Raw genomic sequence first — 14391 nt, 5'->3', positions numbered from 1 at the left:
ATAAAAAAATCTACGTGGGAGAACGCTTTGAAAAAAAAATTGAAGTCCTTTTTGCGATTATCTCAGAAATTGCTTTAATGAGTGAATGCTTTCTGTCAGTATACCCTCGATATTATGATGGTAAAGAAATTTTGTTTCATTAAAATTTATTTTCTACCTACCTATTTTATTAAATGCCCTGTAGAATAGTATACAATATTGTTAGACTGTCTCGCCCATCGCTAACGGCACACCTGTTGTGTCTTCATTAGGGGGGCATTAGATATAATTAGCATGTTATTTAAATATTGTAATTAAATAGTAATTAAACGCTCCGCGGCGAAGCGGTTCAAAAGTGGGGGATGAGTATTAATAGCAGTGATATTACGATAATTTTAGTTTTCCGAATCGCCGGCCTTTTTTGCGTGATGTAGGTACCTAGGTTCAATATATTTTTTGCACAAAGGTAATTATAATTTTCTCTCTGTTTTAGAATATAATTCACCAACCTGTGACACCTAAACTACAGTTAATTAAAGAAGAAGAAATCAAACACCCACATTCTGACTACGATCGGTCTCCAGATGAAGTTACTGATGATGTACAAAATATAATAGATAGAGAATGCAATGATGTTTGTACTGATGCCAACATAGATGAACTCGGTGAACGCATATCTAATATTAACCCCGACCAATACGACTACGCTGCCGATTATTGGAGAGCCTCATTGAAATCGTTATCCGATAATCAGCAAATTTACGCAATGAAATTAATAAATATCGCACTTTTTGAAAGTGAGCTTGGAAATTTAAATGAGAATACGAGGCTAATCTGTTACACTAAATCTAAATTGAATGCCGTTGAGTAGAAATGTGCAAAGTACCAAAAATACAAAAAAACATATTTTACGTGGAATGGGTCCCAAGTACTATCATGCGTTAAATTGCAAAAGGCCTATGGCTCCAGAAGTATAGAAAACATTTTATGATTGATCAACAAATTGCAGTGCCCCGTGTTGTACACAATTTTTCATTATTTTTTTCATATCTATTATTAATTATTATATTGCTTTTTTAAGTATTGTAACATATTATAAAGCGTAATATCGGAGCTGCATTGTAAGTTTACTGAAAAAATGAATAAATGTTTTTAACAAATAAAATGTTTTTATTAATTTCCTATACTTTTGATTTTTGGCACATAGTATCTTTCTACTCGACGGTATTCAATTTTTGACATCTCAAGAAAAAGTATGAACCGATCTAGGATAAGATTTAAAAATAACATTGATTTTTATCGGAAAAATTGTTTTATGTATTGTTTTGTAAATAAAGGTTAAGGTACGTTCGTATGTCTTTACTCTTACTACCCACTTTCTTAAAATGCCTTTTTTATTAACCAATTATATTATATTCCACTGCACCCTCGTTTGAATTTCGATTAATTGCAAAATCCGGTCGAGGATTGCTACCAATAATTTTCGATAAATTAAAGTATTATATTATTTTTAGACACCTTACCACTCTAATTGATTCTGCGAAATCGGAATATTATGAAAACACGTTTCGTAATTAATGTATCGTTTTGAATAGATAACGAGGCAAGTAATTGACATATCTCTTTCTCGCTCTATCATACGGGCGATCGCGAGAGCGAGCGAAATGCACGTTCCGCGCACAGAGTTTTGATTTGTATCAGTTATTGGAAACAATCGGTCATGCCACACGAGGGATAATACAAAGTAGTGCAATTAGGAAACTACCCGGCTGAAAAGAAAAATTTTGCATGGTGGCCTGGTTAAAAGATCGCGTACCATATGCGTGATTTGTGAAAAAGGTCTTCATGGTGTTTGTTTATTGGAACATTTAAAATATGTATTGCAAATGATTTTATTTCATTATTTTTTTATAAATGAAACTGTTTTTATATAGCACAAATCCACTCGAATTTAAATACTGAGTTGAGTAAAAGTCTTTCCCATTATTTCAAATGCATAAAATAAAATAAAACATTGTCCTTCCACCAAGAATTTGACTGTGAACAAATTTTTATATGGCAAACTGAAATTTGTATTTGGAATTGTTTTTATTGTAAAAAGGGTGAGGCCATGAAAAAAAAATACAATAGTTATAAGTTCTAAACCTACCCAGTCACAAAACATATATGAATCGAGTTATATTACACAACAATAAAACTAAATATATAAACAATGTTTCGTACCACTGGTGCAGTAGTATGTTCCCAAATTAACTTAACATTTCAGGCATCAAAAGCAAAACGACGATCGTTGTTAGCATTTCTGGCCATTATCAAAAACAACGATATCACGTTGCGTAGCATTCTAAGGGTTAAGCACTAGGCATTGCCCCAGTGCAAGACCAACCCCATTCACCCGCAGTCAAGCAGTTTTTTTTTTAATTTAGTGGTATTGATAAGATGTTTTTTTTAATGTGATCAATGAAAGTCTCAACATAATCAGATTTCATTTGAAATATTATGGCTTGTTTTCTTATACCATTTAGGAATTTTATAAGGTTTTGTTTTTATCCATCGCTGTATTTTTGGCTGGTCACATTACGACAACCATAGACAAATCCAACAGTGACAATTGACCATAGACTAATATCAACTGACATTAATTTTGTACTGGAGAAGTGATATTATTCTGAAAATAGTGTATATTGTATTATACTAATTATCATGGTTTTTGGCCAAATAAATAAAACACATATTTGTTTTCGTGTTTACCTGACGTAATAGTGGCAATCGAGCGTTATTATTAAAGTTTATATTTTAATTTGAGTCTTTAGTTATCCACTAAATCTATTATTATGGCAGGCACTAGATGGTCGGAGGAGCGAACGCTGAAATTCATCTCGGAATATATAAAACATAGTTGCGTCTGGAATGTCCGCGACGAAAACTATAAGAAAAAACAAGTTCGCGAAGACGCATACAAAAAAATGGCAGATAGAATGGCGATTGAGGGTTTCGGTTGGAGAGACGTAGTGGCTAAAATCAAAAACATACGGTCGACCTATTCCCAGGAGTTGAGAAAGATGAAAGACTTGGATAACGACGGATTCGGATATACTCCGACACTAAAATGGTTCAATAAAATGCATACTGCTTTCAACAACGCCGACCAGGTTCTGGATGTCACTACCGAAGATAACAAGGTATCTATTTTGTAATTATTTTTTTGGTAAATGTAGAGAAGATGCCCGAATGAGCTTTTATAATTTTTTGGTACGAGTCGGTTATGTGGAATACAGCGGCAAACACATTTTGAAAATACCCGATATACTGGATTATTTGTTAGTTTGGGTTAGGTTAACCTAACAAATAATCCAGTATATCGGCTATTTTCAAAATGTGTTTGCCGCTGTATCCAGGATAAACGTATAGAACCTCTTTTTCTGTCGGCACAGATGCTTATTGGGTAAATGTGCCGCAGATGTCCGCATGAGTTTTTATAACTTTCTTTTTAGACCAAATCCAACCTACTTAACCAAATCAAATCTAACCTACCTACCCACCCCAACCTAATATAATCTTAGTTTGTGATAATGATGCATCGAAATGTATGAAAATTTCAAATTAATAAAATTATTGGATCGAAAAGCATCTGCGCCGACAGAAAAATGTATTGGAACAAGTCGGTTATGGGGAAGCCAGCGGCAAACATATTTTGAAAATAGCCGATATACTGGATTATTTGATAGGTTGGGTCAGTTTACATTAGGTTAGGTTTTCATTCTTGAATTTTGCCAAACTCGGCATATGACAAATAGCGCGGTTCCCTCCTAGCTTCCCCATAACCGACTTGTACCTATATTTTTTTTGTGATAGAGAAACAGCTATTTACATATATCGATCAGTACGTACATAATGTGTCCAGACTAATTATTTATGCAATGTAATATTGTAAACACATTTAAATTATTAAGGAAACAGTTACATTTTAATTACAAAAATATGTTTAAAAATAGGGTAAATGTGCCGCAGATGCGCGCATAGTTTTCATAACTTTCTTTTTAGACCAAACCCAACCTAACCTAACCTACCCCACCCCAACCTAACATAATCTTAGTGTGTGATAATGATGCTTGAAATGTATGAAAATTTTAAATTAACAATAATCATTTGATCGAAAGCATCTGCGCCGACAGAAAAAGGTATTTAATATAGACTCCACATGGAATAAACTGTTTTCGTAAAAAAAAATTATAAAAGCTCATGCGGGCATCTGCGACATAATTAGGTACCAAAAAATAGAATAGTGAAAAGATATTGCAACCAGCAAAGATTATTCATTGAATGAATATTCAACCCCACTTAAAACACCGACAGTGTTTGGAATGCATTCTGTGGTTCGCGAACTGGACTTGCTCGGAGCACGGGAATGTATTCGCTAGGAACGATCACGAAGCGCTACCGGCTCGCGAACATGGTGGATACGCAGCTTTAGAACCAAATAAATCTATCTCAATTTTTAGCGATGTATGGTACTGGACTTAAGCTAACCTAAAGTGACAAAAAGCTTATGTGCGTCATATCTAATTATGATGACATTAACTAGTAGTTTTCACATATTTGATGTGCTTCACAAATTGCGTTAGTTGGTAGGGCACGTTGGCGTGAATCCAGTGTTGTATTTTTTCAAAAAGATTTATTTAGTAGCTCTATATCTGAGGTATTGTCAAATTATGTATGATCAATAAAGAATGTTGCATACCTCCTCTTGTAAATTATTCGTTGAATAAAAAAATAATATATCAGATAGAATATGGTTACTTATCTATGGAAAACACTTTATGTTAATGTCAGTGGAATTTATATGCTTCTTCTTTCTATTCTCTACTTCCTAAGGGGCTGATATTTGTAATATTCATAATGCATTCTTTTTTTCATGTCAGCAGGGTGCAGAAATCTAGTATACATGCTTTGCAGCGTTCTTTCATCTAGTCAAACAATTTGATTTCTGTTGACGATGTTAAAAACTTTTTTCTTTTTTTCTTAGAATATGATCAATCTTCAGTTTTCACCGTTCTCAGCAAACGAAAACTCGAATCCAACAGAGTTCGCCAGCTTTGATCAAATTGACCAAGATCAAGACCTACCCGACAATGACATCCTTGAAGAGGACGTGATCGAACCGTCACCCATCAAGAAGAAGCCATTGAATGTTAACTGCGATGACATAATCACCGTAATTGGTAAACAGCTATCGAAGAATTCCAACGATAAGCTGGATGCAGCCTCAGCTTATTGGGTCTCTGTCCTACGGACTCTACCTGACGTGCAACAAGTCTGCGCCATGAAGATGATCAATGAAGTCTTGTTTGAAGCGCAGTTTGGTAATTTAAGTAGAGATACGAAATTATTGTGCTATACTCAACCTGACGTGGTTATGGAAAGTCGGAAACCATTATGATAAATTATTTTCTTCATTCAAAGAGGATTTTTGTTTATTGTGGGTAGTATTTGGATGATCTTGCAAGGTCACACCTGGTCTTTGGTGATACGTTGGCTTACCATACATCCTGGTGTCTCAACCATTTTGTCCCGCTTATTTGGAAATAATTTAAAAATAAGTCAAAAAGTGCAGTCTCAGAAAATGGCAATGAGGAATATATAATACTGAGCACCACAGTTTGTATGAAGATCGCAGTGCCGTCGAATCAACTGTGGTTGGGTGATTGCGCTGTCTAGGTCATCTATATCGTATGAACGACAATGAACCGACAGAGAGAGTATTGTCGGGCAATTCAATTGGACACAGGTTAACAGTTTACTGCCATATAATGCCGTACAAAACGTAAATAAATATGGACGATTGGAGTCGTTGCACTCTTGGTGATGATGTGGGTAGTAATTAAACACACAATATTGTCTCAATGATTGTGAGTAGATGCATCCAGGTGGAGAAACCTTGAACAGAACAAAGGAGACACGAATACCATGTAAAATATGCTGTTAAACAAGTAGTTATTGTAGGAGTGTCGAACTGTCAGTTTTTTATAAACATTGTCATTTTTTAAATATTAAAAATACAATTTTTCAAAAATAGTTTTGTCACTTCTTAACCTTTTTACTGCCGGTAGGTGTATGTAAGCATGTAATTTTATTGCAAAAATAAAAAATTAAAACCAATTTACGTTTCAAAGTAGTAAAAAAGAATTCTGTTTCAATTCTAAGTATGTATGTGACGATATTCCCAATATATGTCATTGTGTGTTCAACATATTTGCATGTTTAAAATAATTGATTTACGATAGTAAAATCCCGTTTAAAGCGGGACGTCATTTTTGTATGAGCGGGGTTCCGTTCATGGAAAAGTTCGCGTCTTAAGACGTCATTGGCAGCCATCCGGTTAAAACTACGTTTTATTGATAAAATAATCATAAGAATTTAACTTTCAACTTGACTAGATGAACCAGGGCACTGGCCCGGGAAGTATTAGGATTGAGTGGATGTGCAGGAAAGAGTAAAAGCCGTTTGTAATGATCGGGAATGGCAGTTCACTTTATTCAGTTGTGTGTCCATAGACAATAGTGTGACTCCACAGTAAATAATTGTGGCTATACAATTATATATTATTCTAACAAGAAGGTAGAACGGATTTATTCCATTTCTCCTTGTCCAGCGATGCTCTGTGGTGGGAATCCATCCACACGCTTTGGCACATTTTCTTAAAGCTATATTTCAGTTGAGGCATAGTCTAAAAAGATCGTGACTAGGCGATGCGCGGATTGTGCAAATGACGCATGCGTCCATTTAATGTTATGTTTATTGTTATATTACTAATAATAATAGTATATTCATTGACATGTTTTCTTTTTTAAGTACACACGTAAAGTTTTTTAGTCATCCTTACACGATTTAAGAATATTTTCATCTAACGCCATGACAAAACAAATCGACGTGCGGACACATCGACTGTCAACTAGTGATAAATTTCATTGCACCTACTGTTGAAAATTATTTGCAGTTTCACTGAAGTACGCTCTAATTGGACCAACTCCAGTCGAAGCAGTCTGGGATCCATTGATTTGGTGTACCTGATTGGTCAGCTTTTTTGCCAAACCATCCACTTTTTTATATGCGATAGAATCCAATGCAGGCATATGTCTATGGCCTCCACGAGGGGGGCTGACAGGGCTCTAGCCTGAGACCGAGGCGAGTCGACCAGATAAGAGAGATAAACGCACATCACAAATTTGCTTTAATAGTAAAAAAAAAGTTAACTGCGGCACTATTTTCCATCAATAATTATTATTTAAAAATTATGTGGTTGTACGATACAATTCTTAATTGTATATCAATACTCGACAACTCCATAATTCAAATGGATGTATTAAAATCAATTGACATTATTAATGGACAACGCACTCAATACAGTAGCTAGCAATTAAATTCACGCACAGCGACATTTGCACATGTATAGGTAGACATCACGCAATTTCCATTATGCGATATCACGCATCGGGAATTTATAGCAATATCACCCTTATTGAAATGGTGTTAGAATAGTGTTTCTAGTGTCAATGTTCATTTGAGTGAACCCGTTCGACCCGAACCGTTCGGCAGACCCGACTAAAAGCATCGGGAATTTATAGCAATATCACCTTTATTGTAATGGTGTTAGAACAGATTATGCCATTCGGCAAACCCGACAAAAAAGTGAGTGTCATTTTTATTCCCAGATGATTCGTCCATATTAATGTCATTGATTAAAATACACATTAATTTTACCGCATACACCATTTAGAAAATGCTACTGTAGAGCGTCACACTGCTTTATCCTTAGCGATAGGTAGGGGGGCCACCAAAGATCCTAGCCTAGGGGCCATGCATATGTCTATTCTGCTGTTTTGTTTGCTGATTAAACCATGTTTTGGTTTGAAAAATGTATATGTTGTTTCATGTCATTACCATAGTTTGTAAATAATTATATAACCTACCATTCTAATGAGCTATCAGCAATGTCTTTAAAACGCTCACCTTTTTAATTACACAATATATTATAAGAATGCAATATTCGAATAAAACAAAATAATCTGTACATAAGATGTAACTTTATTTATTATTACGTCAAAGTATAATTTCATTATTAGTTTTGATAGAATAAAAATTTCATTTAAAGAATGGCGACTTTTTATTTGTTTTCTTTTTGGATTTATCGTTTGAGCTTCCGTCGGCGGTGTTCTCTGCTACAGACTTCCTCTTCGCGGCCAGTTTGGCATTTATACTCTTGAAAACACAAAATTTTAATGAATATTACATAAAATAAAAGGCAAATATAAATACTGAATGCATGAATCAAAAAAGTTTAGCAACTTCTCAATGTTCACGCGATAGTTGCAACTCGCATGTGCCCATTACACAGTAGAACAATAATGGCGACCCAGGTGGCAAAATATACACGCAGCACACAACAGATTGGCGAGACAATCAACATTTTTGTGTACAGCTTTTGTCGCAAAAATTTAATTTGCACACTATTGCTGGCAGTAAATCCATGCATGTATACAGTGGCTATAATGTATTGAGATTTTCACAGTTTATTGTAATAGATTTTTTGGTTATCAGCCTGTGTTCTTTCCTCGAAGTATTGGGGCTCATTGCAGAAACTATTCTTATTTTATGGGTAATTCAACATTTGAAAGAACTGCTGTTTTTAATTATTTAGGAACCAACATCTCCTGAAAAACGACATGAATCTTGAACTTGTCAGTAGACTGAAGAGTGGAAATGCAGTGTTCTTCGCATTGAAAGGAGAGTGATTCAGGTCCAAGCTACTGTCCAAAAAGACAATTCCAGATATACAAATCCGGAGAAACAAGGGAAGGCTATACAAGTAGGTATTCGAAAACAAAGACCCCAAATACTTGGACCAATCAAAGAAAACCAAAAATGTATCTCTACGAACGCTGAGGTTAGCGAACAATTTAAGCCTAGTATAGTTCATGTCTTGATGGGCCGTTCACATTGTTAGATGCATAGATATTCCAAACAAATGTGTTGATTTTTATTATGTTATTATTGGACATTTAACACTAAATATATGCAAAGCATTTTTTGGTACTGTTCGGTTATCAGGAATACAGCGGAAAACACATTTTGAAAATAGCTGATAAACTGGATTATTTGTTAGGTTAACCTAAACTAACCCAAACTAACAAATAATCCAGTATATTGGGTATTTTCCGCTGTATTCCTGATAACCGAACAGTACCCATTTTTTTTTTTGTTAAAATTGAGGTCTAAGAGTTACAAACATATTTTAAGACAATTAAGTATATTTTTTTTTAAATTACTTCACAAAGCCTGGTTTAGAGAATTAGATTATATTTACCATTAATTCCTTCCTTCCTTTACTTTTGTCAGCATACAGAACGGAGATTTTCTTTTCGGCTACCATTGTCCCATGTAATCGTAGCGCTTTCTGAAAATGAAAAGAACACAGCGTGTTAGATTTGTTTCACCATTGTATGCATCTATTTCCGTTATGCGTATAGTCGAGTAACATTTTTATTACAATGTGATACCATTTTGCATCAATTATAAGACACATGTTCTTTCTATTTCGGTCTCTGAATTCAGTCTTTCAATGGGATGTTAGCCACATACTTGTAGGAAATATAAACGAACAAACCAACATACGTTTGTTTTCCATTTTTTTAACTTAACATTATAAGACATTTTACTCAGTGTCTCTTATGTTTTCTAAAAGAATAAAACACTTGATATTATAATATCTTAGTCAAAGATCTTTTATAGTTTACTTTAACCATGTCAGAATACTCGAATAGCAAAATTAGCCTATCTACCTCATTTTTTTTTGCATCATGAATAATTCAGATCAAAAAAACTATCTTTTAGCTTCTTATAAAATAAATGCTTCGTTCAGTTTTTCGGCTCTTCTGTAGAGTTGGATAGTTTGTAAACAAGAAATATTGGCAGAATGTCTGCGATATTTCGTACCTATTAGTAATATTAGATCATTCAACATATTTTTTTACCTGTCTTGCTGAATCATTGATCATTTGTACATAAGCATATCGTTTATTTGATTTCTTCTTTTTGGGGGCGGGAACTTTAACCTTGATAACCACTCCAGCTTGTTTGAAATGCTCTGCCACCTGGAAATAAAAAGAATGTAATACATTAATAATTAGTCCATTGTTTTAGTACGCACTCCAAACGGGTGAAAAGATCACAAAACATATGAAAATGTAGACTGTGCTGGATTGTTTGTGCACACATAGAGTGCTGGAGTTATTAGCGCATCCCCTGAATAAAGGAGAAGATCCGCACAGCAGGAACTGAGTTGTGCCACAAGAGATTTCAGGATGCTTAAACAATTGCAGAGTTTCAGCACTGAATCGTCTGGAATGGAGAATTGAAAACTGATTATAAACTAGCAGCGCCATGAGTGAATCCCCATTGAAATACATTAATAGTAACAACGCACAACCTTCCCCGGTTGGTAACTTAAATTAATTTAGGTCGCATCACTTTTGAGTAGCACTGTGTACAAAAGGACTTACGATTCAATACAAGTTTTAATATACAAAGCAGATTGAAAGTATGTTGTAATCAACTTTAAATTATGGTTTTATTATCTTGTTATCGAAGCGTCATGTATGCATCTCGCAATTCTGGGCAAAACCTTTCTGAAACAAATTGTATGGAATCTTAAGTAAGACATAATATTATACGAGTGCAATGATTACGTGGTCCACTAGCGGCTGGGTTGAATAAAGCTGCAGGACTCTACAAATATACAGTCTTGAGACTGCTGCTCAATATTCGGACTACGTATATTGTATGTGGCGGACACTTTGATTGACACTACATTGACCTTGGAATAAATATACACCATTCTCTTCGGTACATAGTATTTTTGTGATTGATTTGTGCATATTTCACAAAGGGCTTGTTTCATGGCATGATAAAACAAATATTCACCTCTCCTGAAAAGAATATTATTATGTCACATAATAATTATATGAAAAGTGTGTCGTGAAAATGGGAATTTTCATTTTCTATAATAGTTGTCAAAACGAGAATGCCTTCACAGGTTGGGTGTGTGATTTTGTATGATATATAATATATTTCTAATGACTACTGTATATTTACCAAAAAGTGGAATTGACTTGGCTATGTTTGATAGAAGCCTCAAATACATAGCCTACTTACTTTCAGTGTCAACCAGGAAGTGGCACCTCGAGTTACTACAAAATAATTTAAAGAGTTCCCCCAACCTAAAGGTTGGGTATCGCAGAGACAACCAGTAACAAAATAAGGTAATAGTGCCACAGATGACTGCATGCGTGTCCGAAAACTTGTACATATGCAGTTCGCCGTATCACACTTCACTGTGAAATGTTAGGTCGGAAATATATGGCTGTATATTTAAGACCGTCCAACCCAAGGCCTGAACAAAAACGATGCATGAGTGCGAGTGAGAAAGTATTCGGCACCCTTACAATCTCTGCGACACGCGCTAGAGTAAGATAAAAGGTCTACTAGCTACAAGCCAGTTTCCAAAAGTATCGCCATCAAATCGGGGCGAAACGCTTCACATAGCGTCGATAACTTGCGAGCTCGTGTTGCTAAAATTGATATTTTTTGTGTTAAACATAAAGTCAGTGGTAAATATTTTTGGTTAATTAAGTAGAAAAGATAGTTCTGTGTGTTGTCTTAAAATGTGGTAGCCGTACTGATAAGCAAGAAGATGGTATTACGTTTCATAAGTAAGTTGATACATGTTCGTGATAATTTATTTGTATTTTATTATATATTTTAATATCAGTGACCTAGTGTTTCTTTAAAATAACTTGAATTATGGATATCTTTATCTAATGGTTGCATTTTGACCGCTTAAAAATACTATATAACGTAAAAAAATAGAAAATTATATTTTAATTCTGAGCGTCTAGTGCGAGCACTTTGGGCGAGCACTAGCGAAATGGTCTATGTTCTCGAACATTTGTAGACGAATGCGTTCACTCGCTCACAAATCAAACGCAAGGCACGCGGCTTCATTTAGCAATGCAACGGGTGGCGTCTAGAAGTATCTATAGTCTAAGGTCCAACCCCTTTGGGTCCTATACTTAGTACTGACATAAAATTCACGTCGTCTAAATAAAACATGGTTCTTGTCGGTTTACTTTAGAGGAAGCCAGTAACAAACAAATTTTGAAAACAGCTGATATACTGGATTATTTTCTTTTATTTTGTTAACTGTCAATTCATGGTGGAACTGCATTGTACTGTTGTTTTTATTTAATAAAACGCATTTTTTTTTTGTAGTACTTATTCCACTTTTAATCAAGAGATTAGGACTGGTTTCGTCCGCCTCAGAGGGACATTTTCAACTGGATTATTTGTTAGGTTTTCATTGTTGGATTCATGGATTTTGCCAAAATCAGGTATGAAAATTGAATTAATGTTCATAATTATTGAATCTAATAAAATTGGAGACCATATAGTAGGTATACGGTCATCTATTTTCGATAAGAAAGGTCACGGTGAAATTTTTTACGTACAATTTACATGTAACCAACTGCATGACCTTTTATAACTTTCTTTTAAGACCAAACCTAACCTAACCTACTTAAATCTCAGTGTGATAATGATGCATCGAAATGTATGAAAATATCAAACTTTAACTTAACAAATAATGGATTAAAAAGCATCTCTGACGGAAAAAGGTATTTAATATAATTGTCTACATGGGATAAACTGTTTCCGTCAAAAAAAATATAAATGGTCATGCGGTTATCTGCGGCACTATAACCCAAAATAACTACAGACATTCTCTTACCTCTTCCTTAGTGATGGTCTCCCCTAATCCTCCGACGAACACGGTGTATTCAATTTTCTTCGGTTTCTGCACTTCTACGCTTTTCCCATTCACTTTCTTCGGCTTATCCTCTCCGTCAGACATTTCCTCGTCATCGTCACCGGAATCGGAGTCATCCCCACTCATATTCTCTGTTGGATCAATTTTAATGTCTATTTTTTTCCCCTTGATTAATTTTTTCAGTAGAGACTCGAAGAGTAAAATTTTGCCCTGCACTTTCTTGCTGTGGGGTTCCGGTTTCCTCTTCAACTTCGCCAGCTTCTTGGCCACCAATTTAGGATCCGCGAGTCCCAATTTAGATTTACCTTTCAAAATGATCTCTTTATTAACTTCTGATTTCAAACGTGACTTCAATCGCTTGGTCAGGACGACGGCACCAGTGTCATCTGCTTTTCCGGCAACTTTCGCGGGTTCCACATCTATTTTAACATCACCATTCGTAGCAGGTGCCTTTTTCTTGTTCCTCTTACGTTTCTTTCCGGACTTTTCAGCAACTACAGCAGCCACCGCCTTCAGTTTTTCTTCAGGTATTTTTTTTGACTTATCCAAGTTTTTATCGATCGGTTTGACGTCGGCTTTCTGATTTGTTTGTCCCGCCTTCTTCGGCAAGTTATTTTGCTGTTTAGTTGGAGTGATATTAGGTTTTTGAGGCTTTCCTTTAGCAATAACGGAGCCCCCCTGCGGTTTTGTTTTATCGGGCGATTTTGTGTCACTGGACACGTTTTGTTTCTTATTTTTCTTGCCCATTTTGATGATTTATTTAATATATTTTCCTTAGATCTATAAATATCGACTGCTGTAACACATTTATGTCAAAATACTAACAAAAAAATATTGGCATTAAACGCGGTAATGTCACTTGACAAGCATGTAAGCACGAGAAATATTTAAGGTTAGGTCAGGTCAGTGTTGCCAAGTCAAAATTTAAAATTTCAGTAGAATGTGACAAAAAAATTCAGTAGATTTGACAAAATATCAGTAGATTTCAGATTCTGAATAAATACTCATTGAATGACCAATTCTTTTCTGCATTTTCAAAAAATTACACGTAAAGTGATTAACGTCTCGTTTTTTTAGAGTAAAATACCGCGTAAGGTAATTAAAGTCTCGTTTTTTTAGAAAAAAATCAGAAAGTTCAAAAATAATTAGCGAGAGCTTTTTTAAGAAATATTCCATTGCAAACTTATTTTCCAAATTTTCATTGCATTTCATTTCATTTCAGTGCATTAATCATGTCAAGTTTACTATTAACATAATCATGAATTTGCTCACAAATATTATGGAAAACACAAATATTAGTAGATTTTAGAAAATGCAATAAGTAAGTGTATCAGATAGGTATGATTTAAAAATAAGGAAAGAACTCACCTTGTTCAGATAACAAACAACCTTGATGCACTTTAGAATATTATGGTCTTGTAATAATAATTATGAAATAAAATAACAATAATAAAACTATTCATCACCATCTATTTATTGTTTGTTTTCGTTATTATTGTTTTCTACACAAAATAATGTTAGTTTATAATACG

At 34.6% G+C, this 14391-nt stretch overlaps 2 protein-coding genes across 2 annotated transcripts; one reads left to right on the top strand and one right to left on the bottom strand.

The window, feature by feature from the left end:
• The first annotated feature begins 2613 nt into the window (after positions 1-2613).
• Positions 2614-7175, top strand: LOC147074751 (uncharacterized). The gene is made up of 2 exons (XM_085943159.1): positions 2614-3161; positions 5006-7175. Exons 1-2 carry the CDS (start codon positions 2814-2816, stop codon positions 5417-5419), a joined length of 762 nt encoding a protein of 253 aa, XP_085799285.1. The 5' UTR covers positions 2614-2813; the 3' UTR covers positions 5420-7175.
• Positions 7176-8043: 868 nt separating this feature from the next.
• LOC147074750 (uncharacterized) lies at positions 8044-13729 on the bottom strand. Its single transcript, XM_085943158.1, has 4 exons — positions 12821-13729; positions 10011-10130; positions 9344-9433; positions 8044-8238 (listed from the first exon to the last, which is right to left on the bottom strand). Exons 1-4 carry the CDS (start codon positions 13604-13606, stop codon positions 8122-8124), a joined length of 1113 nt encoding a protein of 370 aa, XP_085799284.1. The 5' UTR covers positions 13607-13729; the 3' UTR covers positions 8044-8121.
• Between the last annotated feature and the right edge of the window lie 662 nt (positions 13730-14391).

The sequence above is a fragment of the Rhyacophila brunnea genome, unplaced genomic scaffold, assembly GCF_057557595.1.
Source record: "Rhyacophila brunnea isolate RB1 unplaced genomic scaffold, BYU_Rbru_1.0 scaffold_15, whole genome shotgun sequence".
Lineage (NCBI taxonomy): Eukaryota > Metazoa > Arthropoda > Insecta > Trichoptera > Rhyacophilidae > Rhyacophila > Rhyacophila brunnea.
Note: the sequence above shows the minus strand (reverse complement) of the source record. Positions and strands in the feature narration are given on the sequence as shown.